General features: G+C 41.4%; 1 protein-coding gene across 2 annotated transcripts in view; it reads right to left on the bottom strand.

Moving 5' to 3' along the window:
• LOC128642025 (uncharacterized) overlaps window positions 1–27,195 on the bottom strand; it is a 135,691-nt gene extending 108,496 nt beyond the window's left edge. Inside the window, exons 1-3 of one of the 2 annotated variants that reach the window (XM_053694665.1) lie at window positions 27,068–27,195; window positions 23,669–23,801; window positions 18,341–18,676 (exon numbers count right to left, since the gene is read on the bottom strand). In XM_053694665.1, coding sequence (XP_053550640.1) covers window positions 18,341–18,676; window positions 23,669–23,720 — 388 coding nt within the window. In that variant the 5' untranslated portion in view covers window positions 23,721–23,801; window positions 27,068–27,195. The remainder of the gene's footprint in view (window positions 1–18,340; window positions 18,677–23,668; window positions 23,802–27,067) is intronic. The other variant, XM_053694666.1, reaches the window with a different exon arrangement.
• Between the last annotated feature and the right edge of the window lie 208 nt (window positions 27,196–27,403).

Below are 27,403 nucleotides of genomic sequence, written 5' to 3'. Positions count from 1 at the left end.
AAAGAGAGGGGCAGAGAGAGCGCAAAAGAGAGGAGGGGAGGGGGAGCACAAAAGAGAGGGGGAGAGAGAAAGCGCAAAAGAGAAGGGGGGAGAGAGAGAGCGCAAAAGAGAGGGGGAGAGAGAGAGCAAAAGAGGGGGAGAGAGCACAAAATAGAGAGGGTAGAGAGAGTGGAGAGGGGGGAGAGAGAGAGGAGAGGGGGGAGAGAGAGAGAGGAGGGGGGGAGAGAGAGAGGAGGGGGGGAGAGAGAGAGGAGGGGGGGGAGAGAGAGAGGAGGGGGAGAGAGAGAGGAGGGGGGAGAGAGAGAGGGGAGGGGGGGAAAGGAGGGGGGAGAGAGGAGGGGGAGAGAGAGAGAGGAGGGGGGGAGAGAGAGGAGGGGGAGATAGAGAGAGAAGAGGGGGGGGAGAGAGAGAGGAGGGGGAGATAGAGAGAGGAGGGGGGAGAGAGAGAAGAGGGGGAGAGAGAGAGGAGGGGGGGGAGAGAGAGAAAGAGAGAGAGAGAGAGAGAGAGAGAGGAGGGGGAGAGAGAGGAGGGGGGACAGAGACAGAGGGGGGGAGAGAGAGAGAGAGAGAGAGAGGAGGGGGGAGAGAGAGAGGAGTGGGGGAGAGAGAGAGGAGGGGGGGGAGAGAGAGAGAGAGAGAGAGAGAGGAGGGGGGAGAGAGGGGAGGGAGAGAGAGGGGGGAGAGAGAGCTCAAAAGAGAGGGGGAGAGACAGCGCAAAAGAGATGGGGGAGAGAGAGAGGGGTGGAGAGAGAGAGCTCAAAAGAGAGGGGGAGAGAGAGCGCAAAAGAGATGGGGGAGAGAGAGAGCTCAAAAGAGAGGGGGAGAGAGAGTGCAAAATAGATGGGGGAGAAAGAGAGCAAAAGAGGGGGGAGAGAGTGTAAAGAGAGGGGGAGAGAGCACAAAAGAGAGGGGGAGAGAGAGAGCGCAAAAGAGAGGGGGGAGAAAGAGAGCACAAAAGAGAGGGGAAGAGAGAGAGAGCAAAAGAGAGGGGGGAGAGCGCGCAAAAGAGAGGGGGGAGAGCGCACAAAAGAGAGGGGGGAGAGAGCGCAAAAGAGAGGGGGGAGAGAGAGAGCACAAAAGAGAGTGGGAGAGAGAGAGCACAAAAGAGAGGGGGAGAGAGAGAGCAATAGAGGGGGAGAGAGAGCACAAAAGAGAGGGGGGAGAGAGAGAGAGGGGAGAGAGAGAGGAGTGGGGGGAGAGAGAGGGGGGGAGAGCTCAAAAGAGAGGGGGAGAGAGAGAGAGAGCAAAAAAGAGATGGGGAGAGAGAGCGCAAAAGAGATGGGAGAGAGAGCGCAAAAGAGATGGGAGAGAGAGCACAAAATAGATGGGGGAGAGAGCGCAAAAGAGAGGGGAGAGAGAGAGCAAAAGAGAGGGGCAGAGAGAGCGCAAAAGAGAGGAGGGGAGGGGGAGCACAAAAGAGAGGGGGAGAGAGAGAGCGCAAAAGAGAGGGGGGAGAGAGAGAGCACAAAAGAGAAGGGGGGAGAGAGAGAGCGCAAAAGAGAGGGGGAGAGAGAGAGCTCAAAAGAGAGGGGGAGAGAGAAAGAGCTCAAAAGAGAGGGGGAGAGAGAGAGCAAAAGAGAGGGGGGAGAGAGAGCAAAAAAGAGGGGGAGGGAGAGAGCGCAAGGGGTGGGACCGCTGTACTGCAAAAAATGGCCCATGTGAACGGGCTTTAGGACTAGTATTTATATATATATCACATATCTCTCTCATATTTAGATATCGGTACCTCTGTGTGTGTGATGTCACAGCAGCTGAGAAAGCAATAAGCGTGGATGAAAGACTTGAAGGAAGGGTTATTTGATCCCACTTGGAAGAAGGGCATAGGGTGAAATAAAGGATAAGGGGTTGATAAGCCCCTGACAGAAAGTTGAGGCATCTTTTATCTGGAGAAACTTGGTGAGGAGAAGTTCCCGCCCTCCCTTCCCATTTTTAAATGGAGGGGATTATGATATGCCGCAGCTGTGGCGGGGTGCTGGCTCCAGGTTTTAGAGGCTTACGCCTGTTATGAAGTGGCTGGCACCTCCTGTCAGTTTAATAAGGGGGAAGAGGTGAATGTGGAAGTTCCTCCCTGCCCAAGGTGGGTGGGGGACGATAACTTAAAGGGACAAGCACTGTGGGTGATTTGTAAATGTTAAATATTATCTGTTGTAAACTTGGTTATTTAAATTAGTTATGTTACTAAATAAGCTGCAGCCTTTTCATCCCAAGAGAGTGGTGTGTGTCGTTATTGATGGTTGACTAAATACTTGACAATGTGGGGTCAAGGTCTTCTAAGAAAAGCATAGGAAAGTCACAAAAATGCTTAGTTAAGTAAGGGGTTAAGCAAATGTAAAGCCTGTAGGAGTTACTGGTGTTTGTTTTCTACTATTGCAATCAGGGGGCAGAAGTCCGTGAGGTGGATTTATGTCATTTCAGGCACGAAGAGAAGGGGAGGGGAGCTGCCGGTATCAAGGAGTTATGCATGTGCTGTTCTGATCACAATAGTACGTTTTTAGCATTATGTGCATTCATTTGTTTTGTGATAGATTTTCTTATGTCTGACTCCTGCTGACACTGTACAATAGCCTTTAAGCATGGAGAACCGACGGCATTTGTGTTGCGCTGTGTGATACACATGCAGGGTCCTGGACTCCATAATTTTGATGCCAAGTAAATGGTAAATTGAAACAGCAGTAAGTAGAAGTATACCTATGCGACCCAGTAAACATGGTGTTGAGACCTAGTAATGGGTCGCGAACCGTGGTTACAAGAACCCTGCTCTAAGCCACTACAGACAGCCTCTTATCACATGCTTTTTTATTAGCTTTTTGCAGCACTAATAGCTTCCTTCCTGGCTTTGGGGATTCTATAAAGCTTAAGAATTACTTTTACACCTGGTTCAGTTACAATGTCATGTTTACAAATAGTGGTCCTACCTGGCACTCCAGAAAACACTTCCCAATTTCTTCCAATAAAATCCCTAACTTCCTGTTCTGATTGGGAGACAGTGTTTTTGCAATATTCACCTTAGGATCTTTAATCGGACTGGCAGGTGCTGTTGTAATGGTTAAAACCTCTCTGTCCTTCCAAGGCTTTAGCAGGTTAATATGATACATTTGCTCTGGTTTTCTTCTGTCTGGTTGTCTCACTTTATAATTTACCTCACAAATGTGTTCAATAATCTCATATGGGCCATGTCAGGAAGCAAACTTGTTTTCTACTGCAGGAGGATCAACACTCTGGCCCCTATTTATCAAAGGTGTTGCGGACCTGATCCGACAGTGCAGATCATGTCCGCACCACCTCGCTAAATGCGGAGAACAATACGCTCTCCGCATTTAACATTGCACCAGCAGCTCACAAGAGCTGCTGGTGCAACGCCGCCCCCTGCTGACTCGCGGCCAATCGGCCGCCAGCAGGGGGGTGTCAATCAACCCAATCGGGTTGATTTCCGGCGATTCCTGTCCTCCTGCTCAGAGCAGGCGGACATGGTTATGGAGCAGCGGTCTTCAGACTCGCCAGAAACACGGGCCCACAAGCTCCATAGGGAGATTGATAAATGGGCCCCTCTGTCTCCTGGGTGAAAAACTCTAAGCCTAGCATTCGGGTTATAGATAGTCTTCTGGGCCTCCTGTGCTTTCTGCATATGTTTCTTGACTATAGGCATGAGAGCTTTCTCAGGTTCTACCTGTATTATCCAACATATCAGGGTAGTGATTTCTTAAAGCAATGGGACCTAAATACACCCCATCCACAAATCTGCCTAGCACTCTGTCACAATATATATATATATTAGGCAATAAGCCTGCCCAGAAAAAGTTAAAATTAATCTAATACCCCTATAAAACACCCCCTAATCTAACAATAAACGTTCTACCTTTTGTAAGTTAAACAGCTCTTTTACCTAAAAATTTTTTACAAAGTTCCCCTAAAAGTAAACCCTGCCACCCACACAACCCCCCCAAAAAAACAACCTAAGTCTAACCTTAAAATAGGTACTCACAGTTCCTGATGTCCACTCCGGTGGTGAAGGTCTTCTTCCAGGCGGCGACATCTTCATCCAGCGCGGGGACATCTTCTATCTTTATCCTGAGGGAAGGTGGGGAGCGGAGGTGACCGTGGAGTAGGACCGGCAGTAGTGGAGCAGGACCAGCATGGCGGATCCTCTTCATGCGGTCGCGGCTGCATACTGAATATTGAATGCAAGGTACCCCATTTAGGTACCTTGCATTCCTATTGGCTGACATTTTGAAATCAGCCAATAGGATGAGAGCTACTGAAATCCTATTGGCTGTTCAAATTATCCAATAGGATTTCAGTAGCTCTCATCCTATTGGCTGATTTCAAAATTTCAGCCAATAGGAATGCAAGGTATCCCAATATAAATGGGGTACTTTGCATTCAATCTTCAGTGTGCGGCGGCGACCACATGAAGAGGAACCTCCACACCGGTCCTGCTTCGCGGCCGCCGGTCCTGCTATGCGATCGCCAGTCCTGCTTCGCGGTCACCTCCGCTCCGCGCTGCCTTCACTCTGGATAAAGATAGAAGATGTCCGCATGCTGGATGAAGATGTTGCCGCCTGGAAGAAGACCTTTACAGCCGGACTTCAGGAACTGTGAGTATTTATTTTGGGGTTAGACTTAGGGTTTTTTTTGTTTTGTTTTTGGGGTGGGTTTTTTTTTTTAGATTAGGGATTTTTTTTTTTTTTTTATTGGGCAGCAAAAGAGCTGATTGCCCTTTTAAGGGCAATGCCCATACAAATGCCCCTTTATGGGTAATGGGTAGCTGAGGTGTTTTTAGACTTCAGTTTTTATTTTGGGGGGTTGTGTGGGTGGGGAGATTTACTTTTAGGTGGTAATTAGTACTTTATTTAGGTTAAAGGAGCTGATCGCTCTTTTAAGGGCTATTGATAGTTTAGTGTTAGTGGGGATTTTTTAGATTAGGGATTTTTTTATTTTAATGGTCAGCAAAAGAGCTGATTGCCCGGCAATACCCTTTAGGGGCAATGGGTAGCTTAGGTTTTTTTTAGACTTAGGTTTTTTTTTTATTTTGGGGGGGGGGGTTGGGTGGGGGGAATTACTGTTAGGGGGTACTTTGTAATTTTTTTTAGGCAAAAAAGCTTTTTAAATTAGGGCAATGCCCTGCAAAAGGCCCTTTTAAGGGCTATTGGTAGTTTAGTGTTAGATTTTAGGGTGTTTTTATTTTGGGGGGGCTTTTTTATAGGGGTATTATTATTTTTATTTATTTTTTAAATTGGTATAATTACGTTTATTTTTTTCTGTAATTTTTTTATTTTATGTAATTTTAGTGTTTTTTTTTTTTTTATAATGCTAGATTTTTTTAATTTTTGTAATATTATTTTTTTAATTTAATCTTAAATCTTGTAAAATACTTGGGGTTAATTTATGGTTAGGGAGCTTAGTGATTAGATTTATTTTTTTGCGTTGTGGGGGTTTGGCAGTTTAGGGGTTAATATTGTAATTGGGTAGTTGGCGTTGTGAAGGTTTTTGCGGTTTAGGGGTTAATGGTGTAATTAGGTAGTTTGTGTTGTGGTGGGTTGGCGGTTTAAGGGTTAATGTTTTAATTTGCGTATTAGGGGTTAATTACTTTATTATTCTGCGATGTGGGTGTTGGAGGTTTAGTGGTACAATTTTTGTATGTGTTAGGTGTTTGTTAACTGCGGGCAGTTAGATCTTTTTTTGTTAATACTTTGTGCGGGCGGCTAGGTTTCTTTGTTAATACTTTGTGCAGTTGGTTATTTTTTTTTTTTGGTTAAATGCTTCGCTTGGCTGCGTGCGCAACTGATGACAGCGACGGTGTCAGCTTTATTAGATGATGTTTCAGAGACTGATTGTCTCTTTCATCAGATCAAAGTGCATATAATACAAAATTGTCACAATATATAGTGTACCAAACAGTGCTCAATCAAACACACACCCTCCTTTCAAAATTTGCACCATAAAGAACTGTGGAACGCATCCATGCGTTCCATCATTACAGTGAACCGGATGACTAAACTAAGGTCACTCGCCGATTACAATAAAATTAATTACATAAGTATTATAAAACACAAACGCCTAGATTTAGAGTTTTGTCGGTAAAGACCCGCGTAGCTAACCCTGCTTTTTTTCTAGCGCACCCTTAAGACAACCCTGGTATTTAGAGTTCTCTGAAGGGCTGCGTTAGGCTTCAAAAAGGGAGCGTAAAGGCATATTTACCGCCACTTCAACCCTCAATACCAGCGTTGCTTACGGTAGCGGCTAGCTGGAAAAACGTGCTCGTGCACGATTCCCCCATAGGAAACAATGGGGCAGTTTGGGCAGAAAAAAAGCAGCGTTACGCTCCTAACGCAGCCCCATTGTTTCCTATGGGGAAACAGTTTCTAAGTCTGCACCTAAAACCCTAACATGTACCCCGAGTCTAAACACCCCTAACCTTACACTTATTAACCCCTAATCTGCCGCCCCCGCTATCGCTGACACCTGCATTACACTATTAACCCCTAATCTGCCGCTCCGGACGCTGCCGCAACCTACATTATACCTATGTACCCCTAATCTGCTGCCCCTAACATTGCCGACACCTATATTATATTTATTAACCCCTAATCTGTCCCCCCCAACGTCGCTGCTACCTTACCTACACTTATTAACCCCTAATCTGCCGACCGGACCGCGCCGCCACTCTAATAAATGTATTAACCGCTAAACCGCCGCACTCCCACCTCGCAAACCCTATAATAAATAGTATTAACCCCTAATCTGCCCTCCCTAACATTGCCGCCACCTAACTTCAAGTATTAACCCCTAATCAAAAATTGTGAACTGGGTGGAATGCTGGCTTAAGGACAGAAAACAAAGTGTCTTAGTAAATGGAGTTCATTCAGCAGAGGGGGCTGTTACTAGTGGTGTTCCTCAGGGGTCAGTTCTGGGGCCTGTTTTGTTTAACATATTTATCTGCGATATCAGCAAAGGGCTACAGGGGAAAGTCTCTTTGCAGATGATACAAACATTTGCAACAGAGTGGATGTTCCAGGGGGGGTAGACAAAATGAGAAGTGATATACAACAATTGGAGGATTGGACAAACGACTGGGATCTAAAGTTTAACACAGCAAAGTGTAAAATCTGCCGACCGGACCTCGCCGCTACTCTAATAAATGTATTAACCTCTAAAGCTAAGTCTAACCCTAACACCCCCCTAAATTAAATATAATTTTAATCCAACAAAATAAATTAAATATTATTAACTAAAGTATTCCTATTTAAAACTATATACTTACCTGTAAAATAAACCCTAATATAGCTACAATATAACGAATAATTACATTTTAGCTATTTTAGGATTTATATTTATTTTACAAGCAACTTTGTATTTATTTTAACTAGGTACAATAGCTATTAAATAGTTATTAACTATTTAATAGCTACCTAGCTAAAATAATTACCAAATTACCTGTAAAATAAATCCTAACCTAAGTTACAATTAAACCTAACACTACACTATCAATAAATAAATTAGCTACAAGTACCTACAATTACCTACAATTAAATAAACTAAACTAAATTTCCAAAAAAAACAAACACTAAATTACAAAAAATAAAAAAAGATTACAAGAATTTTAGGCTAATTACACCTACTTTAAGCCCCCTAATAAAATAACAAAGCCCCCCAAAATAAAAAAAATTCCCTACCCTAATCTAAATTTAAAAAGTTAACAGCTCTATTACCTTACCATCCCTTAAAAGGGCTTTTTGCGGGGCATGCCCCAAAGAAATCAGCTCTTTGCCTGTAAGAAAAAACACAATACCACCCCCCAACATTACAACCCACCACCCACATACCCCTACTCTAACCCAAACCCCCCTTAAATAAACCTAACACTACCCCCCTGAAGATCTCCCTACCTTGAGCCGTGTTCACCCAGCCAGGCACCGATGGACCAAAAGAAGACATCTGGAGCGGCAGAAGTCTTCATCCTATCCGGGCAGAAGAGGACACCCGGACTGGCAGACATCTTCATCCAAGCGGCATCTTCTATCTTCATCCATCCGACGAGGAGCGGCTCCATCTTCAAGACCTCCGGCGCGGAACATCCTTCTTCAACGACGACTAGACGACGAATGAAGGTTCCTTTAAGTGACGTCATCCAAGATGGCGTCCCTAGGATTCTATCAGCCAATCGGAATTAAGGTAGGAAAAGGTAGATCCAATCAGCCAATCAGATTGAGCTTGCATTCTATTGGCCGTTCCGATCAGCCATCTATTGGCTGTCCATTTAAGAGCTGGGCCAGATTTATCTCTGCACCTGTCTAACCCCTCCTGATTGCAATCTATTTTTAAAAAACACCCCTATTATAAAATGGGTTGGCATATAAGATGACATTTCTTACTGAAAAAGAAATTCAAAAATACACTGAAAATAGCATTCCAGTAAAGAGGTGATTTTAATTTCTGCTGTATCTGAATCATGACATTTTAATGTTAGGTAGGCTATCCCTTTGAGCTATCAATTTAAGATTATATTGAATGTATAAATTTGAACAAATTTTCTTTGATTTTAATTTGATTGACCAGACAATATCCATCCTGAATTTACTATTAGTCCCAAGTGTATGTTTGAAACAATATGGAGGTTTATCTATATGCTGTTACCCAATTACTGTAACAACAAATTCCTCAGCTATGAGACTAACATCTTCCCTATTAGTAAGAAGAAATGACCTAGTGTGGACTAGGCTAGCATTTAACCCATCATGATCCTAGTACCTGTGTATAAGTAAATGCATATAAATATGTGTATGCATGTATATATATATATATATATATATATATATATGTGTGTGTGTGTGTATATATATATATATATATATATATATATATGTGTGTGTATATATATATATATATATATATATATATATATATATATATATATATATATATATATATATGTGTGTGTGTATATACTGTATATACACCATTAAGTCATTCTTTTTTTCAAATATTGTACTTTGTTTTCTGACTAAAGTATTCTTATAAATGGCTTTGCAGACCAAATCAGTGGTTCTGTGCTGAACAGCAATCATGTGAGTAATTTTCCTATATCCTGGTTCTTGAATGTTAGGTACAATAATTCACTGCTTACTTATCACAGCTCTCAAAATTCTATCATGTTACATGATGGCCAAGGTTTGAGAGCTTTGCCTTCTGCCTCTCCAACAGCTCCCTAAGACCTTATAACACCTTATAAATTACCCAGTTTGCTGAAGATAACATAGCCACGGCCTATAATGTCTAATTCTACCCACTCCTTACCAAATTCACTCGACACTCTTACTCCACCCCCAACCCACTGTGACTCTCCCGCAAGCTGCGGTAACTTCACTCTCAGATCACCCTAACTTACCCTAAGCCTCCAGTCCCAGATACTGCCTTGGAAATAAATAAAAACAGAAAAGTGCTCAACCTGGGAAACGAACAACAGCATAATAACTTGTTCTATGGCTAGTTACCACCCAAAAAGCAGCCTTTCTCTTGTTAAGTGTAGTCAGTCCACGGGTCATCCATTACTTATGGGATTATATCTCTTCCCCAACAGGAAGTTGCAAGAGGATCACCCAAGCAGAGCTGCTATATAGCTCCTCCCCTCACATGTCATATCCAGTCATTCTCTTGCAACCTAACTAAAGATAGGTCGTTGTGAGAGGTCTGTGGTGTTTTTAAACTTAGTTTATTTCTTCAATCAAAAGTTTGTTATTTTAAATGGCACCGGAGTGTGCTGTTTGTTTCTCAGGCAGCATTAGAAGAAGAATCTGCCTGCGTTTTCTATGATCTTAGCAGACGTAACTAAGATCCACTGGCTGTTCTTGCACATTCTGAGGAGTGAGGTAACTTCAGAAAAGGGGAATAGCATGCAGGGTCCCCCTGCAAACGAGGTATGTGCAGTAAATTATTTTTCTAAGGAATGGAATTGACTGAGAAAATACTGCTGATACCAATGTAATGTAAGTTCAGCCTTAAATGCAGTGGTAGCGACTCGTATTAGGCTGATGAGTGTGTGTACACTGAAGTATTTTTCTAGGGAATGGAATTTGACTCAGAAAATACTGTTAATACTGAAGTAATGTATGAGCCTTAACTGCAGTAAAAGCGACTGGTAGCAGGCTTATTAATAACACTTCATAACTTTTAAAATGTATGTTCAAAACGTTTACTGGCATGTTAATCGTTTTTTGTGAGGTACTTGGTGATAAAACTTATGGGGGCATGATTTTTACCACATGGCTAACTTTTGTTTCTGCATAGAAACAGTTAACTGAGCTTCCCCACTGTTGTAATATGAGTGGGAGGGGCCTATTTTAGCGCTTTTTTGCGCAGTAAAAATTCAGTCACAATCTTCCTACTTCATCCTCCATGATCCAGGACGTCTCTAGAGAGCTCAGGGGTCTTCAAAATTCATTTTGAGGGAGGTAATCAGTCACAGCAGACCTGTGACAGTGTGTTTGACTGTGATAAAAACGTTAATTATTAAATTGTTATCCGTTTTTGGGTATTAAGGGGTTAATCATCCATTTGCTGGTGGGTGCAATCCTTTGCTAACTTAATACATTTACTGTAAAAATTTGGTTGCTATAACTAATTTGGTTCATTGTTATTTCAACTGTGACAGCTTTTTGTGCTTCTTAAAGGCACAGTAGTGTTTTTTATATTGCTTGTAAATTTATTTGAAAAGTATTTTCCAAGCTTGCTAGTCTCATTGCTAGTCTGTTTAAACATGTCTGACACAGATGAATCTGTTTGTTCACTATGTATGAAGGCCAATGTGGAGCCCCATAGAAATATGTGTACTAAATGCATTGATGTCACTTTAAATAAAAGTCAGTCTTTACATGTAAAGAAACTATCACCAGACAACGAGGGGGAAGTTATGCCGACTAACTCTCCTCACGTGTCAGTACCTTCGCCTCCCGCTCAGGAGGTGCGTGATTTTGTGGCGCCAAGTACATCAGGGAGGCCCTTACAAATCACTTTGCAAGACATGGCTACTGTTATGACAGAAGTATTATCTAAATTGCCAGAATTAAGAGGCAAGCGTGATAGCTCTGGGTTAAGGACAGAGCGCGCTGATGATGTGAGAGCCATGTCCGATACTGCGTCACAATTTGCAGAACATGAAGACGGAGAGCTTCATTCTTTGGGTGACGGATCTGATCCAGGGAGACTGGATTCAGAGATTTCTAATTTTAAATTTAAGCTTGAGAACCTCCGCTTATTGCTAGGGGAGGTATTAGCGGCTCTGAATGATTGTAACACGGTTGCAATTCCAGAAAAATTATGTAGGTTGGATAGATACTATGCGGTACCGGTGTGTACTGACGTGTTTCCTATACCTAAAAGGCTTACAGAGATTATTAGCAAGGAGTGGGATAGACCCGGTGTGCCTTTTTCCCCTCCTCCCATATTTAGGAAAATGTTTCCTATAGACACCACCACACGAGACTTATGGCAGACGGTCCCTAAGGTGGAGGGAGCAGTTTCTACTTTAGCTAAGCGTACCACTATCCCGGTGGAGGATAGTTGTGCCTTTTCAGATCCAATGGATAAAAAATTAGAAGGTTACCTTAAGAAAATGTTTGTTCAAGAAGGTTTTATCTTACAGCCCCTTGCATGCATTGCGCCTGTCACTGCTGCGGCGGCATTCTGGTTTGAGTCTCTGGAAGAGGCCATTCGCACAGCTCCATTGGATGAAATTATGAACAAGCTTAAAGCACTTAAGATAGCTAACGCATTTGTTTCTGATGCCGTCGTACATTTACCCAAACTTACGGCTAAGAACTCCGGATTCGCCATCCAAGCGCGCAGAGCGCTATGGCTTAAATCCTGGTCAGCTGACGTGACTTCTAAATCTAAATTGCTTAATATTCCTTTCAAAGGGCAGACCTTATTCGGGCCCGGCTTGAAAGAAATTATCGCTGACATTACGGGAGGTAAGGGCCATGCTCTGCCTCAGGACAGGGCCAAATCAAAGGCCAAACAGTCTAATTTTCGTGCCTTTCGTAACCTCAAGGCAGGAGCAGCATCAACTTCCTCCGCTCCAAAACAGGAAGGAGCTGTTGCTCGTTACAGACAGGGCTGGAAAACTAACCAGTCCTGGAACAAGGGCAAGCAGGCCAGAAAACCTGCTGCTGCCCCTAAGACAGCATGAAGAGAGGGCCCCCTATCCGGAAACGGATCTAGTGGGGGGCAGACTTTCTCTCTTCTCCCAGGCTTGGGCAAGAGATGTCCAGGATCCCTGGGCGTTGGAGATCATATCTCAGGGATATCTTCTGGACTTCAAAGCTTCTCCTCCACAAGGGAGATTTCATCTTTCAAGGTTATCAGCAAACCAAATAAAGAAAGAGGCGTTTCTACGCTGTGTACAAGACCTCTTACTAATGGGGGTGATCCACCCAGTTCCGCGGATGGAACACGGGCAAGGATTCTATTCAAATCTGTTTGTGGTTCCCAAGAAAGAGGGAACCTTCAGACCAATCTTGGACTTAAAAATCCTAAACAAATTCCTAAGAGTTCCATCATTCAAAATGGAAACTATTCGAACCATCCTACCCATGATCCAAGAGGGTCAGTACATGACCACAGTGGACTTAAAGGATGCCTACCTTCACATACCGATTCACAAGGATCATTATCGGTACCTAAGATTTGCCTTCCGAGACAGGCATTACCAGTTGGTAGCTCTTCCCTTCGGGTTAGCTACGGCTCCAAGAATCTTTACAAAGGTTCTGGGCTCACTTCTGGCGGTACTAAGACCGCGAGGCATAGCGGTGGCTCCGTACCTAGACGACATTCTGATACAAGCGTCAAGTTTTCAAACTGCCAAGTCTCATACAGAGATAGTTCTGGCATTTCTGAGGTCGCATGGGTGGAAGGTGAACGTGGAAAAGAGTTCTCTATTACCACTCACAAGGGTTCCCTTCCTAGGGACTCTTATAGATTCTGTAGAGATGAAAATTTACCTGACGGAGGCCAGGTTATCAAAACTTCTAAATGCTTGCCGTGCCCTTCATTCCATTCCATACCCGTCAGTAGCTCAGTGCATGGAAGTAATCGGCTTAATGGTAGCGGCAATGGACATAGTACCATTTGCGCGCCTGCATCTCAGACCGCTGCAATTGTGCATGCTAAGTCAGTGGAATGGGGATTACTCAGATTTGTCCCCTCTACTAAATCTGGATCAAGAGACCAGAGATTCTCTTCTATGGTGGCTTTCTCGGCCCCATCTGTCCAAGGGGATGACCTTTCGCAGGCCAGATTGGACGATTGTAACAACAGACGCCAGCCTTCTAGGTTGGGGCGCAGTCTGGAATTCCCTGAAGGCTCAGGGATCATGGACTCAGGAGGAGAAACTCCTCCCAATAAATATTCTGGAGTTAAGAGCAATATTCAATGCTCTTCTAGCTTGGCCTCAGTTAGCAACTCTGAGGTTCATCAGATTTCAGTCGGACAACATCACGACTGTGGCTTACATCAGCCATCAAGGGGGAACCAGGAGTTCCCTAGCGATGTTGGAAGTCTCAAAGATAATTCGCTGGGCAGAGTCTCATTCTTGCCACCTGTCAGCGATCTACATCCCAGGCGTGGAGAACTGGGAGGCGGATTTTCTAAGTCGCCAGACTTTTCATCCGGGGGAGTGGGAACTTCATCCGGAGGTCTTCGCTCAACTGATTCATCGTTGGGGCAAACCAGATCTGGATCTCATGGCGTCTCGCCAGAACGCCAAGCTTCCTTGTTACGGATCCAGGTCCAGGGACCCGGGAGCGGTGCTGATAGATGCTCTGACAGCCCCTTGGGTCTTCAACATGGCTTATGTGTTTCCACCATTTCCGATGCTTCCTCGACTGATTGCCAAGATCAAACAGGAGAGAGCATCGGTGATTCTGATAGCGCCTGCGTGGCCACGCAGGACCTGGTATGCAGACCTAGTGAACATGTTGTCCTGTCCACCATGGTCTCTGCCTCTGAGGCAGGACCTTCTAATTCAGGGTCCTTTCAACCATCCAAATCTAATTTCTCTGAGGCTGACTGCATGGAGATTGAACGCTTGATTCTATCAAAGCGTGGCTTCTCGGAGTTGGTTATTGATACCTTAATACAGGCTAGGAAACCTGTTACCAGAAGAATTTACCATAAGATATGGCGTAAATATTTATATTGGTGCGAATCCAAGAGTTACTCATGGAGTAAGGTTAGGATTCCTAGGATATTGTCTTTTCTACAAGAGGGTTTAGAAAAGGGCTTATCTGCTAGTTCATTAAAGGGACAGATTTCTGCTCTGTCTATTCTTCTACACAAACGTCTGGCAGAAGTTCCAGACGTTCAGGCTTTTTGTCAGGCTTTGGCTAGGATTAAGCCTGTGTTTAAGACTGTTGCTCCGCCGTGGAGCTTAAACTTAGTTCTTAACGTTCTGCAAGGCGTTCCATTTGAACCCCTTCATTCCATTGATATCAAGCTGTTATCTTGGAAAGTTCTGTTTTTGATGGCTATTTCCTCGGCTCGAAGAGTCTCTGAGTTATCTGCCTTACATTGTGATTCTCCTTATCTGATTTTTCATTCAGACAAGGTAGTTCTGCGTACTAAACCTGGGTTCTTACCTAAGGTAGTTTCTAACAGGAATATCAATCAAGAGATTGTTGTTCCATCATTGTGTCCTAACCCTTCTTCAAAGAAGGAACGACTTTTGCATAATCTGGACGTAGTCCGTGCCCTGAAGTTCTATTTGCAGGCAACTAAAGATTTTCGTCAAACTTCTTCCCTGTTTGTCGTTTACTCTGGACAGAGGAGAGGTCAAAAGGCTTCGGCTACCTCTCTCTCCTTTTGGCTTCGTAGCATAATATGTTTAGCCTATGAGACTGCTGGACAGCAGCCTCCTGAAAGAATTACAGCTCATTCTACTAGAGCTGTGGCTTCCACCTGGGCCTTTAAAAATGAGGCCTCTGTTGAACAGATTTGCAAGGCTGCAACTTGGTCTTCACTTCACACTTTTTCAAAATTTTACAAATTTGACACTTTTGCTTCTTCGGAGGCTATTTTTGGGAGAAAGGTGCTTCAGGCAGTGGTTCCTTCCGTTTAAAGTTCCTGCCTTGTCCCTCCCTTCATCCGTGTACTTTAGCTTTGGTATTGGTATCCCATAAGTAATGGATGACCCGTGGACTGACTACACTTAACAAGAGAAAACATAATTTATGCTTACCTGATAAATTTATTTCTCTTGTAGTGTAGTCAGTCCACGGCCCGCCCTGTCTTTTAAGGCAGATCTAAATTTTAATTAAACTCCAGTCACCACTGCACCCTATGGTTTCTCCTTTCTCGTCTTGTTTCGGTCGAATGACTGGATATGACATGTGAGGGGAGGAGCTATATAGCAGCTCTGCTTGGGTGATCCTCTTGCAACTTCCTGTTGGGGAAGAGATATAATCCCATAAGTAATGGATGACCCGTGGACTGACTACACTACAAGAGAAATAAATTTATCAGGTAAGCATAAATTATATTTTTTTGCTCAACATGTGCCTTTCACAGAGAAGAACTTTCATGTAGCATATCAGTCTGATCCTGACTTAACAGTGCAGTCCAACCCCAAAATACCTGGCAATACCTCTCTGAATGAGAGAAGCGGCAAAACCGCAGACGTATGTTATGGCCTATTGTGGGCCTCGTCAGTGAAGTGCAGCCATATCCATCTAGCAGTGACGTGCGGTGAGGTCAGAGGCTGGTGAGGCACTTGCTATGATATGCCCGACAAGCCCATATCTTAAAAGTTTTCAAGACACACATGCTGCTGATTATATCTAGATATGATTTTGCTTAAAAAAATACAAATTTTACACAAGGAATAACAAGTTATCAATACTGCCAACACAGCTGCTGCAATATTGTGCGCAAGAAACACACGTGCACATCCCAATTTGGTATGCTCTTCAACAAAAGATACCAAAAGAATGAAGTACATAATAATAATAAAAGTAAAATAGAACTTTTTTTTTGTGTGCAAATTCTATCTGAATGATGAAAGTTTAATTATGACTTTCATGTTCCTTTCAAAAACTAATTTGATTTTCTGAGATGGGGACAGTAACAGGTAAAGGGACATTAAACACTAAATAAATGCTAAATAGAAAGATGCAGTCAAAGAAAAGATTAGTCTGAGAATAACATGTAGATGTAGTCTTAAGAACGCTGCTCCTTAACTCGTCCGCCACCTCTGAGGCGGCGGACAGCAATCAGCCCGATTGGATACGGTCGGGTTCATTGACATCCCCTGCTAGCGGCTGATTGGCCTGCAAATGTGCAGGGGGCAGCATTGCACAAGCATTTCACAAGAAATGCTTGTGCAATGATAAATGCTGACAGCATATGCTATCAGCATTTATGGATGTGCTGGGGACATGATCCGCTACATAATTCGGCCCCTTAATGTCTATAAAACAATGGGAGCTGCCATGTTGTAATTATACCTGCAGTGCTGGGGGGTGGTGGAAGTTGAACAGAAGAACTTGCAAGCAAAACCTACTCATCTGCTCCGTTCTATTCCATTTCCAAATGATGTATTGCGCATTCAGTATTTTAATAAAACACTTAGGGGTATATTTATTATTATGCGGATGGACATGATACGATGTAGCGTATCATGTCCGCTACACATCGATAAATCCATATGCTGTCAGCATTTATCATTGCACCAGCAGTTCTTGTGAACTGCTGGTGCAATGCCGCCCCCTGCAGATTTGCGTCCCCCTGCAGATTTGCTAGCAGGGGGTGATTTCTGTCCGCGTCCTCAGAGCAGACGGACAAGTTATGGAGCAGTGATCTTTAGACCGCTACTTCATAACTTCTGTTTCCGGTGAGCGTCAAGGCTCACTGGAAACACGGGGCATCAAGCTCCGTATGGAGCTTGATCAATTGACCCCTTAGTGCACAATCTATCAATTGGTATTAGAGGAGCTGAAGCAGATGAGTAGGTTTTGGCACTTAAGCTAATTCTCCAAATGATCCCAAATTTACTTACTGTCCGTTCTGTGAATCGACTGATGACGATGTGCAGCTGTCAACAGTAGACTTGCGCAGGGCAGCAGCTAATGATCACAGCTTGAATTACATTTTTAAAGATCAGGGGTCCAGAATCTGATGACAAGTGGGAGCAGTCTGTCTTCAACGCACTTCCCGACAGTACTCTCTCTCTATGCGGCTCCCTTGTGCATGCGCAGGGAGTTAATCAGCGCCGGTCACGTTCTCCTGGTGCTGTCAATCACAAAGAGAACATGACCGTCTCTGATTGGGTCCCTATTTTCAGTGATGATATTTCGACCACCAATTGGTGGCGCTTCAGCAAGGCTAATGCTATAACCCATGTAGCTCAATGGAGGGAAGCGGTCCTGTACGCTGCCTCTCCATAGCGCTACATGGGTGGGGGGGGGGGGGGAATGGTGGAAAAAACATTTTGGACATTTTTTTTTTATTTAATTAAATTTTATTAAAAATGCCTCCTATGACTGCATGTCCCTGCCCTCTAGGCAAACTGAGCAACGGGTCCACGCCTGGCTTCCCTCATCACCCTTAGGGAGACTTTCCTCACGGTCATAATTTGCATAAATAGAAACAGAGAAATGCTCAACCTGGGAATGAACAACAGCATACTAGCTTGTTCTATGGCTAGTTACCACCCAAGAAGCAGCCTCTTTTTGCTCAATATGTGCCTTTCACATAGAAGAACTTTTCTGTATTATATCAGTCTGATCCTGACTTCACAGTGCAGTCCAGCCGCGAAATACCAGGCAATTCCTAAGGGTGATGCAGGAAGCCAGACATGGACCCATTGCTCAGTGTGCCTAGAGGGATATGGCTGCACCTCACTGACGAGGCCCACAATGGCCCGAAACGTACGTCTGGGGTTTTACCATTTCTCTTGTTCAGAGAGGGATTGCCTGGTATTTTGGGGCTGGACTGCACTGTTAAGTCAGGAACAGACTGATATTATTCAGGAAAGGCACATGTTGAGCAAAAAGAGGCTGCTTCTTGGGTGGTAACTAGCCATAGAACAAGCTATTATGCTGTTGTTAGTTCCCAGGTTGAGCGCTTCTCTGTTTTTATGACTGCCTTCGAAATGTTGGGAGGTCTGACTTATTGAAATTGCCAAATGTTGTAACTACTTATTCTTCTATACTTCTTCTGTAAACTTGAGTGCCTAATGCACATGCACATATTTACTTCAAAGTTTATGAGTTGTGAAGATTTTCTATTGATCAGTATATACTGCAATACTTCACAATAGTTTTGTGTTAAAATTTTACATTTAAGTACTTACCTTTAATATCCAATCTTATTCGCTTTTCTTGTCTGCCGTCGGGGTTGTAAATAACTAAACACTTGTAGGTTCCTTCATCAGATACAGTTACACCAGGAATAGTCAGAGAGGCGTTGCCTTGTAATATGGCCCGGTCATCTATAGTCACCCTTGTGGTTGACAGAACTGTCCCTTTGTTGTCATATTTAAGCAGCTCTGTTTCACCAAAGTGCCAGAAAATGGCAAGGTAATTGGGATTTATAGGTGGTTTATCCACACGGAAAGTACAAGGCAGAAGAATACTGGTCCCAACAAAAGCATTTGTAGATGGTGGAACAGTCAATTCCAGAAGTGCATCTATAATGACACAAAGGCCATAACATTAGTGAGCAGGACGTGGATGTACCACCGTTGCGATCTATACCAAAAGAGCACTGTACTCAAACATCTTGTGTCATCCATATACAAAAGCAGCATCTGAACATGTTCCTTTTATTTCTGAATGACAAAAATTAACTAAAGCTTTTTTTTTAAACTGCAACTAATGCTTCTATATCAGCTGCATTCCTCCTACTATTGCTCATTGACTGAGAAGTACTATATATTAATGCTCATTGGCTGAGAAGTACTGTATATTAATGCTCATTGGCTGAGATATACTGTATATTAATGCTCATTGGCTGAGAAGCACTGTATATTAATGCTCTTTGGCTGAGAAGTACTGTATATTAATGCTCATTGGCTGAGATGTACTGTATATTAATGCTCATTGGCTGAATAGCACTGTATATTAATGCTCTTTGGCTGAGATGTACTGTATATTAATGCTCAATGGCTGAGATGTACTGTATATTAATGCTCATTGGCTGAGATATACTGTATATTAATGCTCATTGGCTGAAAAGCACTGTATATTAATGCTCATTGGCTGAAAAGCACTGTATATTAATGCTCTTTGGCTGAGAAGTACTGTGTATTAATGCTCATTGGTTGATAGCTACTTCCTGCTAATGCTCACAGAGTGTAGGAGGTCCATTTTAGTCAGTTCACATTTACTAGAAGTGCACAGCTAATACAGTTACATTGGTGTAAATGTAATAGCTTTTACTTCATACATTTTGGCCAAAAAAATATTTATATATTGACATTTAAAGGGATACTAAACCCAAATATTTTATTTAATGGTTCATATAGAAAATGCAATTTTAAGTATCTTTCTAATTTACTCCTACTGTCAATTTGTCTTTGTTCTCTTGCTATCTTTAGCAGCCCATTTTAGGTTCAGCACCTGGGTAGCACTTGCTTATTGGTGGCTACATTTAGCAAACCAATAAGCAAGCATAACCCATGTTCTCAACCAAAAATGTGCCGGCTCTTAAAGGGAAATAATACTCATATGCTAAATCACTTGAAAGTGATGCAGCATAACTGTAAAAAGCTGACAGGAAAATATCACCTGAGCATCTCTATGTAAAAAAGGAAGCTATTTTACCTCACAATTTCCTCAGCTCACCAGAGTAAGTATTCTGTAACAAGCTATCTTTCAGTTACTGCTCAGCTGCAGGTAAAAAAAAATATAATGAAGAAATGAACAGCAGCCAATCAGCATCAGCAGTGCTAAGGTCATGAACTCTTTTACTGTGATCTCATGAGATTTCACTTAACTCTCATGAGATTTCATAGTAAACTTCCTTAAACTGAATAGGGAAATAACATGAGTGTGCACGTAAGCTCACTCCCTTAGCTGTCCCGGGACAGACATACTGATTTGCTGCTTAAAGCCCTTTACAATGGGGTTTGAATACTTAGGACATTTTGAGGTAAAATATCTTTCTTTTTTGCATAGAGATGTTCAGGTGATATTTTCTAGTCAGATTTTTACAGCTATGCTGTAGCACTTTCAAGTTTTTTAACATTTTGGTAGCATTGCCCTTTAAGCCTTACAGTCCTGCTTTTTCAATGAAAATAGCAAGAGAACGAAGAAAAATTGATAATATAAGTAAATTAGAAAGTTGCTTAAAATTGCATGCTCTATCTAAATCATTAAATAAAAAATTGGATGTAGGGTCCCTTTAAATGCTGCTCTTTTATATGAATAATTTTTTTTTAGTACAGTGTCCCTTTAACGGTTAAACTATACTAAGATCTCATACAATCAGATGCATATGTAATACTCGTGAAGCATTTTGAGTCTTAAAGTGACAACTAAATATTAATATTAAAATCTCAAGATGTTTACTATGTGTAATAAAACAACTACAATATCTTTCATTATTTATTTTGCCCACTTTTCATGTAATTTAGCTCTTAAAATGGTGGCATTTCTAATTAAACTATAAAAGTACACTTCAGGCTTCTCAAGGTTAACCCTGATACATATATGTTCCTAATTAACTTTAACAGATAAGAAATGCAAAGCAATGCAGTTTATTCTAACATTATGACTGGGGTAGTTGTCAGCTGCAGACTCAAGCTCAGATTGGCTCTTCTATATGAGGCAATAGGTGGGTACAAATGTTTAGACTTGGCTAATATGTTACTCCATATAAAGAAGTGTCCTTGTTCTCCTGCAGGCAGACATATTCTATCTGGCATTTCTGGCTACAAAATCCTACATTTTAAAGAGATAGCAAAGTCAAAATGAAACGTTTAGGGCTCTGATGCATTGTGTAACTTTAAACAATTTTCTAATTTACTTCTATTTCCCAATTTGTTTTGTTCTGTTGGTATCAAATTAGCTTTGTTCTTTTGATATCCTTTGAGCAAAGCTAGGTAGGCCGATAGAAGCTTAGGATTTGTGGTAAACCTTAATAAACATAGCTTTACCATTAAGGTTTACCACAAATCCTCTTTAGGTTGGAGTTACTATCCATGATATCAATTAAGGATAAGAATTTGTAACTATCCACCATTTTCACTACATTAGTTTGAAAAACACTTTTACTTGCTGCAACTGTTTTTATTGTGTGTAACCCTTTTTAAATAAAACTAATAAAGTTGATATATTTTAAAACCTATATGCACTAAGCCCATTCGTATGAGGGTAGAGTGCTTTTCTGGTTAGTATCCTGTCCAGCTCTCTTGCTGGAATTGTTCTTGTATACCTAGGTAGGTGACTGGGGCACTACATGACAGGAAATAGTGCTGCCCTCTAGTGCTCTTGCAAATGGATAACACTGTAGCAAAGCTGATGCCATATAGGGGTCCAGACACGTGCACGCGTCTGAGCTGACATTACTGCTCTTCAACAAAAGATACCAAGAGAATGAAGACAATTTGATGATATAAGTAAATTAGAAAGTAGTTTCAAATTGTGTGCTCTATCTGAATCATGAAAGAAAAAGTGTTTCATACCCCTTTAACAAAAGATACCCAAAGAACTAAGCAAAATTGAGTTTACTTTTGATTTTACTGTGCCTTTAATAACATTGAAGGATTTATATATATATATTATAATATTAAAATGAATTATGCTGCCCCCACCTGGCTAATTTTCTGTGAAGAAAAGCAGGAAACGCCCCTCAGTGAGTCATGGAACTTTGGATATAAAACGTTCCTGTTGTGTATTCAGTGACTGACTTACATATCATTTAGTGAGCATTTACAGACGCAGGGAGCTTTAATGACTTAGTGCCTGAGCAGGGACCTACAACTTACATATCATTTAGTGAGCATTTACAGACGCAGGGAGCTTTAATGACTTAGTGCCTGAGCAGGGACCTACAACTTACATATCATTTAGTGAGCATTTATAGACGCAGGGAGCTTTAATGACTTAGTGCCTGAGCAGGAACCTACAACTTACATATCATTTAGTGAGCATTTACAGACGCAGGGAGCTTTAATGACTTAGTGCCTGAGCAGGGACCTACAACTTACATATCATTTAGTGAGCATTTACAGACGCAGGGAGCTTTAATGACTTAGTGCCTGAGCAGGGACCTACAACTTATATATCATTTAGTGAGCATTTATAGACGCAGGGAGCTTTAATGACTTAGTGCCTGAGCAGGAACCTACAACTTACATATCATTTAGTGAGCATTTATAGACGCAGGGAGCTTTAATGACTTAGTGCCTGAGCAGGGACCTACAACTTACATATCATTTAGTGAGCATTTACAGACGCAGGGAGCTTTAATGACTTAGTGCCTGAGCAGGAACCTACAACTTACATATCATTTAGTGAGCATTTATAGACGCAGGGAGCTTTAATGACTTAGTGCCTGAGCAGGAACCTACAACTTACATATCATTTAGTGAGCATTTACAGACGCAGGGCGCTTTAATGACTTAGTGCCTGAGCAGGAACCTACAACTTACATATCATTTAGTGAGCATTTATAGACGCAGGGAGCTTTAATGACTTAGTGCCTGAGCAGGAACCTACAACTTACATATCATTTAGTGAGCATTTATAGACGCAGGGAGCTTTAATGACTTAGTGCCTGAGCAGGGACCTACAACTTACATATCATTTAGTGAGCATTTACAGACGCAGGGCGCTTTAATGACTTAGTGCCTGAGCAGGAACCTACAACTTACATATCATTTAGTGAGCATTTATAGACGCAGGGAGCTTTAATGACTTAGTGCCTGAGCAGGAACCTACAACTTACATATCATTTAGTGAGCATTTATAGACGCAGGGAGCTTTAATGACTTAGTGCCTGAGCAGGAACCTACAACTTACATATCATTTAGTGAGCATTTATAGACGCAGGGAGCTTTAATGACTTAGTGCCTGAGCAGGAACCTACAACTTACATATCATTTAGTGAGCATTTATAGACGCAGGGAGCTTTAATGACTTAGTGCCTGAGCAGGGACCTACAACTTACATATCATTTAGTGAGCATTTACAGACGCAGGGAGCTTTAATGACTTAGTGCCTGAGCAGGGACCTACAACTTACATATCATTTAGTGAGCATTTACAGACGCAGGGAGCTTTAATGACTTAGTGCCTGAGCAGGGACCTACAACTTACATATCATTTAGTGAGCATTTACAGACGCAGGGAGCTTTAATGACTTAGTGCCTGAGCAGGAACCTACAACTTACATATCATTTAGTGAGCATTTACAGACGCAGGGAGCTTTAATGACTTAGTGCCTGAGCAGGAACCTACAACTTACATATCATTTAGTGAGCATTTACAGACGCAGGGAGCTTTAATGACTTAGTGCCTGAGCAGGGACCTACAACTTACATATCATTTAGTGAGCATTTACAGACGCAGGGAGCTTTAATGACTTAGTGCCTGAGCAGGGACCTACAACTTACATATCATTTAGTGAGCATTTACAGACAAAGGGACTTAGTGCCTGAGCAGGGACCTACAACTTACATGTGCGGTGAAGTAACAGCAGCAAAATAACTCCACCGTGATCCGCTAACATTTTTTCTTTTTCAGTTACTGTAGTTTTCTTCTCCGTTATTTAATGGGGTTTTCAGTATCAGAAGTCATCAAAGGGTTTCTGCTATTGACAAAACAATAATAAAGTACATTGTTTATTTGCTGTCCTTAGATGTCACCATTCAGTCACAATCTTCACAAAATAATAACGCGAGAACAAAGATTTTTGTGCAGCAAGATAATAATATTCCAGGTTTCAGGAGCTTAGAATTCCGGTCTAACCAGGAAACTCAGCCAAATGCTATAAGAGTTGTTTATCAGGGAGGTTCTAATAAGCTGAAAAGGAAACGTGGCAAATGTTAAATACAGTATAAAATGATCTACACCTAAAGGAACAGAATGTAAAGGACACAAAACACAATTTGTTTTCTTTCATGATTCAGACTGAGCATGAGATTTTAAACAATGTTTTTAATCACTTCTATGATCAATTTGTCATTGTTCTCTTGGTATCTTTTGTAGAAAAGCTGAAGAGCCGGCCCATTTCTGTAGCACTATATGACAGCAGTTTTACAAGAATGTTGTACATTGTCAAGAGCATCATGGGAATGAAGCAAATTTGATAATAGAAGTTAATTGGAAAGTTTTAAAATTGTTGTTTTGTGTACACAATCACATCAGTGAAATTTAGAATATCCTAAAATTGTAACAGTATAATCCGCATTTTGCTGAACGGTCATTTTAATATAACATATTATATAATATTAGAACATGTATTTTTTATTACTGACTCTAGCTATGTGTTTAACCTCCCACAAAGGAGATATATTAATATACTTTATAATATTTAAGCCTCTAAATTTCTACCTGTTTCTAAGCCACTACAAACAGCCTCTTATCACATGCTTTTTTTTTTTTTTTTCAAATCAGCTTTATTGATAAAAAGAAAGCAATACATTACAGAGTGTATCTTATATGTTTTAAGAGAAAAACAATGCATTTAACAATCTGCTCTTACAGAACAAAGCCGATCAGAATCAGTTTCAAAAAAGAAATTATAACAAGGGAAAAAGCACATATGTATAATATGTCTAAATTATAGAATACAAGGTATCACATGCTTTTTTATTAGCTTTTAACAACAAGAGACTACTAGTTCATGTGTGCCATATAGAAAACATTGTGCTCTCTTCCGTGGAGTTGTGCATGAGATTGCAATAATTGGCTAAAATGCAAGTCAATAGATAATAAATAAAAAGTCATGTGATCAGGGGGCTGTCAGAAGGTGCTTAGATACAAGGAATTCACAGAGCTAAAAAGTACATTAATATAAATGTGTTGTTTGACAGAAAAAATAGGGCCGCACAAAGTAGTGGTGTGTCCAAAAGAGAATGAGGTGCGCCTATTTTATGCTACTCCTTGTAAAATGGATCATTAATCTGGTGTTATTATAAAAATTATAAAAATAATATAATAATCAAATTCATAAGAATTAATAATAATATTATCCTTACAAATGGTATATATTGTTCCCTTGCAAATATGTACCAAATCGACAGCAAGTATATAATGCAAACTAATATATATACTTAAACACAGTCCTTTGTGTAAGTGGTGTGTAGTCAAAAGTCCATAGGTGCCAATGATGTCACAATTCGAGATCTATGATGATCCAAAGGGACCCAAAAGGATGGCAGCTCTCTCCACAAAAAATGATGACAGTATCCCACGTCCTAGAATAAAGACAAAGAAGAGGCGCTCTGGTGCAGATAATCCTAAAAAGTGTGAGCACAACCACTGTATTACAAACTCAGTACTCACAAGTGTGTTTGCACATGCAGTGTAATAACTGACAAGCCGAAGATTCAGAGCCGCTCGGATGACTCACTCAGGTCCGATCAGCTGCTTGCAGCAATCACGCTCCTGCAATGTAAAGGAAGAAAAACGCCCTTGGTGCAGATTACCCCGACCAATGTCGGACAAACAACAAGTAACAATGAGCTTATACTCACAAGCGGAGTTGCACAATCAGTGCAATATCGGGCAGACCGAATCTTTAAGAATCTTTTAGGAGCAGCTCTCCCCGGAGCAGTTTATTTACATGAAGAGCAACCAGCCCTGAAACAACCATTCAGCAATCCGGGAAACAGCTGTTATACCTAAAGGGAGTCAGCCGAACGTCTCTTAAAGATTCGGTCTGCCCGATATTGCACTGATTGTGCAACTCCGCTTGTGAGTATAAGCTCATTGTTACTTGTTGTTTGTCCGACATTGGTCGGGGTAATCTGCACCAAGGGCGTTTTTCTTCCTTTACATTGCAGGAGCGTGATTGCTGCAAGCAGCTGATCGGACCTGAGTGAGTCAGCCGAGCAGCTCTGAAGCTTCGGCTTGTCAATTATTGCACTGCATGTGCAAACACACTTGTGAGTACTGAGTTTGTAATATAGTGGTTGTGCTCACACTTTTTAGGATTATCTGCACCAGAGCGCCTCTTCTTTGTCTTTATTCTAGGACGTGGGATAAATGTGTTGTTTATGCAAAACTGGGGAATGGGTAATAAAGGGATTATCTATATTTTGAACCAATAACAATTTTGGAGTAGACTGTCCCTTTAAACACAGGAAACATTCCTTTGCGAGACAAAAAAAAATAACTGCCTTTAAATAATTTCAACAGGGGCTTCATTGTTCAGATGAATTTTCCTACAGAATTTCGTAAACCCACAAAAAGCAATACATAAATATAAACAATTAAATAAAAATTACCCATAATGTCATATGATGTTTTTACACTGGAATTCTAATGGACAGGATTACAACTTGTTTACATATTGTACAGTTCAAATGCCACTATTGTATAAACCTTTTATGTGGCTTATCAGCAAATAAACTGTACTAGCGGTTAAACATACAGCCGTCAATAAAACCATTTGTTTTGTTATTAGATTTATATCTTCTAGTTGCACTGTTACATAGTAATATAGTATAAAAAATAATAAAGCCCATCAGGTTAAACATTTCACACATTCCTGTTATCAGCTGATTCATTTATATTTTGCCATTGATGTGAAAGGAAAACAAAAGCTTTTATAAACCTTTCTGCAAGAGAAATCGCCCTAGTCTTTAACCCTTCGTGCACGTGTTCTCTCTTGAAGAATATAAAGCAATATGGGCCACTCCCAAATATGAAAAACAACACAAAGCAAATTGAAGACAAAGACTCAGAGATTCAGCTGCTTGATTCACATATTAATAACACTAATGACAATTAATATTTATTAGCAGATAGTCAAATATCAAATATATCTGAATTTAACAAGGACTCTGTTTTAACCCCCCCCCCTCATATACAATCTAACTAGTTAATCATAACAAACTGTAAACCACTTACCATATTAGTAATTCAGCAGATCCTCTGTGTAAATGATAACTCCTCACACCAAACCATTATTTAATGTACATCTCGGGGTTTTACTTATCCTGCAGCAGCTGATTTCTTCTTCTGCAATGGAGTTAGAGGAAAACGAAACTGAAAGAAGAATTGAAAGAGCTGTTTTCCATAGGGATCGCTGCAGAGCTGGAGAGGAAAAATTAAAGGGACAGTTTACTACAGAAGTTTTATTGTTTAAACAGATAGATATTCCCTGTATTACCCATTCCCCAGTTTTGCATAACCAGCACAGTTATATTAATATACTTTTTACCTCTGTGATTACCTTGTATCTAA

The sequence above is a fragment of the Bombina bombina genome, chromosome 11 (genome assembly GCF_027579735.1).
Source record: "Bombina bombina isolate aBomBom1 chromosome 11, aBomBom1.pri, whole genome shotgun sequence".
Taxonomy (NCBI): domain Eukaryota; kingdom Metazoa; phylum Chordata; class Amphibia; order Anura; family Bombinatoridae; genus Bombina; species Bombina bombina.
The sequence above is the reverse complement of the archived record's forward strand: the minus strand, read 5'-3'. Positions and strand labels throughout refer to the sequence as shown.